General features: G+C 40.6%; 1 protein-coding gene across 5 annotated transcripts in view; it reads right to left on the bottom strand.

Annotated features, from left to right (window-relative positions):
* Positions 1-899: 899 nt before the first annotated feature.
* Positions 900-6000, bottom strand: part of UNC79 (unc-79 homolog, NALCN channel complex subunit) — a 151714-nt gene continuing 146613 nt past the window's right edge. For all 5 annotated transcript variants that reach the window (XM_050953161.1, XM_050953163.1, XM_050953162.1 and 2 more), the window contains 2 exons: positions 3135-3176; positions 900-2310 (listed from right to left, as the gene is read on the bottom strand). In XM_050953161.1, coding sequence (XP_050809118.1) covers positions 2110-2310; positions 3135-3176 — 243 coding nt within the window. In that variant the 3' untranslated portion in view covers positions 900-2109. The remainder of the gene's footprint in view (positions 2311-3134; positions 3177-6000) is intronic.

The raw sequence follows: 6000 nt of genomic DNA, 5'->3' as shown, positions 1-6000 counted from the left end.
GCCAGATGTAAAGTTATACATCTAGGAACAAGGAATGCAAGAATGGGGGACTCTAGCCGGGAAAGTGGTGACTCTGAAAAGGATTTAGCAGGTAACTGTGGATAAATAACTCAATATAATATCTCAGTTCTGTGATACAGTAAAAAGTGCTAATGCAGTCCTTGGGTGTATGAACAGGGAAGTAGTGAGTAGGAGCAGGGTGGTGATTTTACCTCTGTATATGGTATTGTGAATCTGATACTAGAATAGTGCATACAATTCTGGTGTCCACATTTTTAAAAGGATGTTGAAAAGTTGGAGAGGGTGGAAGAGTCCAGGATTGGAGAAAATGCCATGTAATGAGAGATTTAAAGAGCTTATTGTGTTTAGTTTATCAAAGAAAAAAGATTGAGAGGTGACTTGATTACAGTGTGTAAGTACCATCATGGGGTGAAAATCCTGGGTACTAAAGGGCTCTTTAACATAGAGGGAAAAGGCATAACAAGAACCAATGGTTAGGCATGAAACTGCTCAAATTCAGATTAGAAATAAGGCACACATTTTCAACACTGGGTTGATTAACCTCTGGAACAGTCTACCATCTCTTGATGTTTTAAAATCAACACTGGATACCTTTCTGGAAGATAGTCTTTACCCAAACACAAGTTACGGGGGGTGAAATGTAATGGCTTGTGATATACAGGAGATCAGATTAGATGATATCCTTGTCCCTTCTGGTCTTAAACTGTATGAGGGAACAGAATCTAGATCTCTCTCTCAGCTGTGTTGGTTCTGCAAGGCTAATAGGAGAAAAAGAAATAAAATCTTTACTCAAGCAATTATTTTCAGGACCTCTCTTCCCCTCCAAAGGAGCTGGGGAAAAACACGTTAATGCTGAGAGTGGTAGTAAAGGGCATGTTTTTAATAGGATTTTAATATACAGCTTACATGTTTATTTATTAGTATTCTAGTCAGTGCATTACAGTAATAAATATGAGAGATATAATTTATGAATGAACAGAATTAAATGTTAATTACACGAGGTGATAAATTCTGGTCTTTTTAGGAATTCACCAAAAGCCACTGAAGACAGTGAAAGTCTTATCATTGACTTAAATGGGCTCTGGATCAGTCCTTTAATGCTGTTAAAATTAATTTGTTATTAAACAAACTTTCTATGCAATTTTATGCCATAGCTATAATTTGTTATCATCATAATGCAAAAGTTCAGGACCAAACCTGCTCCTACTGAACTTTATGGTAAAACTTCCCTAGACATGACAAAGAGCAGAATTGGGCTGTACATTTTTAATTGCACTGTATACAAATATTCACATAAGACTAAAATAAAGTATTCACAAAACTAAAGAGGTTTCCATGAAGCTCACAGGAAAGTACAGCACAAAATCAATGAACTGAAAAGTAACTTTTTCAAAAAATAATAAACCATACTTGATAGGTGTGGTAAACATTAAACAAAAAGATGAACTGCCACAGTTTAACAACCTCATTTCTAAGTGTGCTTTGTAATAATGCTCCTCCCAAGCTGCTGTTTTTCCAGAACATAATGACAAAAAGCCTCATTGTACCATCACTGTTTTACAGTGACAAATTTTATTGCATTGCCAACTGTGAGTTTAAAGAAAAAGCTGTAGAAAGGATCCAAAAGCACCACCACCCTTTTTTTTTTTTTGGTTATCAGCCAAAATAGCAACATAGTACTTTCACACGTCGGTGAATATGCACTAGTCTAGTTTTAAAAAAAAGAAGTTAAAGAAAAATGAGTTTTGTTTTTGTTTCAAAAATAATATAAATAACCATTTCAGAATCAAATATTTCAATGATTAGAGATATGTTTAGCATGAAAGATAGAGCCCGACCCTGCAAACACTCTTGAGAGCAATCTCAATGACTTCACTGGGCCTGCTCGTGTAAGCAATAATTTATGTGTGTGATTACGGATTGGCAGGATCAGGCTCTTAGCTTTGCCCTGCTTAAGCTTTTGCACAATTGTCCTAGGCTACAAAGCATAGATAAAGTACTAATATATACAAAAATGAGCTTTTATCTTATAGCTTTAACCCTTTTATTGCTAGACCAAAAGTGAGGATGTGGAACAATTTACATCATTCATAGAGGATAAAACTGAGATGCAGCTTCAGATGACTGAATTTCCACTTGAGCCATTTTAAACTGGGTACACTGTAGCCATTTGCGGAGTGCGGATGAGCTATTGTTCATTTGTCCTGACCCCTGTAACATCCTCAGGCTGTGGTGGTTCACGTTATTCTGAATGGCTTGAAGGCGCAGTTGGAGTCCAGCAGATAAATGCTATTAAAACCAGCAGAAGGTTGAGTTTCTCTCTTTTATTCAATACATACATTAAATCAGGATTATGTAAGACTTTTTGCCAGGAGCTGATCTTGGAAGGGGAGGATTTCCCATGCATGCCCCACGCCCCTCCATCCCAGGTCTCCTTCTACCTCATCTCCAACCACTGACAAAGATGTTGTCATAAGGGGCATTGATTTCAGGCCACCATAACCCAAATCACTACGTTCTCAACAGCAACTTTATAGTGGAGCTTTCTGCACAGCCTTTATTCCCATCCACTCTTGACTGACAGGACCCATTGGCACACCTCATCCTCATTTCTGTCACAAACAAGGCCACTTAGCACTATTATCGTCCAACCAGCAGACCACAGCAGGTCAACATCAGGTGCTGCAGAACTGAAAGCCACCCCCTGAATCAGGGGTTCTCAACCTGTGGATCGATGTCAGGGGGTTATGGACCACCCTGCTTTGCTTAGCTAGTTAGATGGGAGTGGGGAGGGCTTCCCATTTAGATCCTAGTTAGTTATATGTAAGTCATGGGTGGCACAGTGTCTCAGTACAGAAAAGGTTGAGAACTACTGTCCTAAATGATGCCTCTGCCCATTCAAATTTGGCATATTCAATGCTGAGCCACTGATTATCCCCAAATACCAAGCAGTTTGCATATTATAACAAGATGTACGTTGAAAAAATAATATGGAGTTTTTATGATGCATTGTCAGAATGTTGGGAGTGTGAGTCTTATTTCTAGAGTACATTCAGACAAAGCACAGAACAGAAATACCAACAAGCATGAAAGAACAAGAGAAAATAACTTACCTTTAGATTTGACTGAATCATTGGCAACCACATGGGTATTAGCTGTACGAAGAGACAACAGATGTTTTGTTAGTTTACTATATGGGTCTATGAATCTGTTCCAGTTACAGTGAGTCAGAGCAGGGAATGTCTAACTCATTGAGCCCTTTGAACGGATGGTTACACATGCTGAAAGGACTCATCCATAAATATGGAAATGTCTCTGTAAAAGATGGGCATGCTGGACATGTGGCATTCAGAGGTTAAGAAGCCAGCTTTGATCATTTGTATCCTATTTTACAATAAAGAGCAATTATTGGTACTATTTAAGGCAAAGGTGCACATTGCTGCAGATGGTGAAGAGTGAAAAGGATTGAGGCAGAAGTTCATGATGATGCAGAACATTTTATATTCTGATCACTGACCACTGTTTTACAGGTCAACAATCGCAGACATTCATGCTATACTCACACATCTAATTTAGGCCCAAGACCTCCTTTCACCATACAGCACGTACTGCAAACTGTGAGTAGGGTATCTTAGTGCTGGGGCAGTGGAAAAGGAATTTTCCCTTCAATGCCAAGCGGCTGTGGAGTTGCTGTGCAGCTCTTACTGCAGCCCTCCATGGGAGCGATGGGTGAACCCATGTAACAGTGAATCTTCCAGCTTCACCCTTGCCTTGCCATGTCCTAATCCCTCATCTCCAACTGACCTCTGTGCACCCTACTCCCAAGAGATAGAAGGCTCACTCATCAGGATGAAAAAGTAACTCTTAGGCTCTGATCTACGCCTGGATTTATTTTCTCCAGGACAGCACATCATCAATCAGCACTCAGAACTCCCATTGACTTCCCCGGGCACTCTGTTTGCAGAGCAATGGCAGGATCAGGGCTTCGTGTGGTCATACTCCAGACACCAACAAAGTAGGGGAGGCAAAAAGGGATCTGGGAATCCATAATCCAAGAGCTGATATTTGTTTCTGGCTATATCTCTTAACAGAACTTTTATTTGAGAGTAACTTTACATGACAAGCCTACGGAAACCATTTCTATCCATGTTCTCCAATATTAATTTAACCACTGGGCATATTGTTCTGAAATGCTTCTCCAAATGGCATCAGAATTTGCAATTTACCAATTATGCTACTGAGAGTTGTAGGTTAAACCTAATCAGTATTGACAGCATTAGATAAAGCACCATTTCCCCTGTTTAAAGAATGCTAATTGTTTGTCTGGCTACATAACATAAATTTCAGTGCTGTTTTGCTAGTGTATCATATGCAGCTCTGTCAGTACTGATTACTTGGTCCACCAAATAAAGAACCATATTCAATCCTCTGCTTCTGCAGGCAGATGGATGCCAAAACAGATGGAACCCAGCCAGAGAATAGGGGAGCATTAGCTCTGTAATCTCCTTCCCTGGGACCTTGCAGAAGTTCCTCCACTGGAGTTCTGATGACTCAGGTCTATGTGGGGTTTTTGAGAAGCAGAAATAGGACAGCTAAAAGAGCACCCACATTCCATGGCGTGCTCCCCCTGCTAACCTCACAGACTTACCAGTGGAAATCTGATAAGGGGTTCATGCTGCTCCTATGGAACTAGCCAGGGGCAGAATGTTTCCTGCTAAAGAGGAAGGGAAGCTGGTTGGAAAGCTGTGCAGAAACACAGGATCTCTTATGTACCCCAAGATCCACACAAGATTTAGGAGGACTGAACCCTTGGTGGGGGTGGATGTTAGAGGAGGGTAAATCCTCCCACTCCCCGCACTGTCACCTAGCTGGGTGGAGGAGGAAGCAATTGAGTTGGAACTCTTGGATTTTTTTTCTTTCCATCTCCCAGTCAGGCTTTTCTCCAAAAGGAGGAATATGGCTTAAAAATCCAGCCAAAAAGTGCTATCTGGCAGTAAAAGGGAGCAGCTCTACCCCAGGGGGAAGCATACACAGCACACGTGGGTGGGGAACACCAATGGCTAAAAGTAGATGAAATCAGGAGGTGGAACTCTCACCCTACCAGTCAAAGAGGAAGGGGAGCTGAGAGAAAGTGCTGCTCCTTGCCAGTGAGATGAAAGAAAACTCCTCCTCTGCTTTTAGTTTAGGAGGATCTGCAGTCCCCTATCTTGCTCTACTTTCCCTGGCTTTACCCTCCCAGCATCTCATTCCTAATAAGGTTCCCCACCACCTCAGCATCCAAGTAAACACACTTCCCATAATCCACCTGGCAATGTATGACCCTCTTGACTCCCTGTTGTGGTGATCATTACAATTACACATTTTTCCTGTGTCTGCTGTGATGAAGTTGTACAGGGGCCTTCTTGAACATTTTAATCACATCTGATTCCCTATTTAGAATAAGAAATAAACTTAATTAATGAAGACGGTAAGTGTGCAGGGATTAGTGGCAACCACTGTGTTAAGAAGGGGTGGGGTTGGTGGTGGTGATGATTTGATTTGCACAATGCAGAAAGCTCAGGAAAAGGATATTAAGAATGTGCTGAAACTGAATAAAAAAATGATTATTTTTCACTCCACTCTCCCCTCCTCACCATTCTTTAGTGATAACTTATTTTTGTTTGAAAGGCTTACATCTACATAAAGGATAGGTGCTTTGAAATATAAAATATATTCTGTCCCCTACACTTAATTACCAACAAGGTCGCGGCAATACAAGATTTTCTAAACTGTCTGAAACATAATAAAAAACAACAATCAGCCAACAATCAGAGAGCTGTTATCTCTGCAGCCTCTTCATGTAGGTTAGGGCCGTGAAAATTCAAGTCTTCTCTGCAACCCTTGAAAATAAGACAGTTTCAGAGCTGATTTGGGGTAAATTTCTTGTTTGTATCTCAATGGTTTTCAACCATTTTTCATTTGTGGACCCCTAAAAAATTT

The sequence above is a fragment of the Gopherus flavomarginatus genome, chromosome 5 (assembly GCF_025201925.1).
Source record: "Gopherus flavomarginatus isolate rGopFla2 chromosome 5, rGopFla2.mat.asm, whole genome shotgun sequence".
Classification (NCBI taxonomy): domain Eukaryota; kingdom Metazoa; phylum Chordata; order Testudines; family Testudinidae; genus Gopherus; species Gopherus flavomarginatus.
Note: the sequence above shows the minus strand (reverse complement) of the source record. Positions and strands in the feature narration are given on the sequence as shown.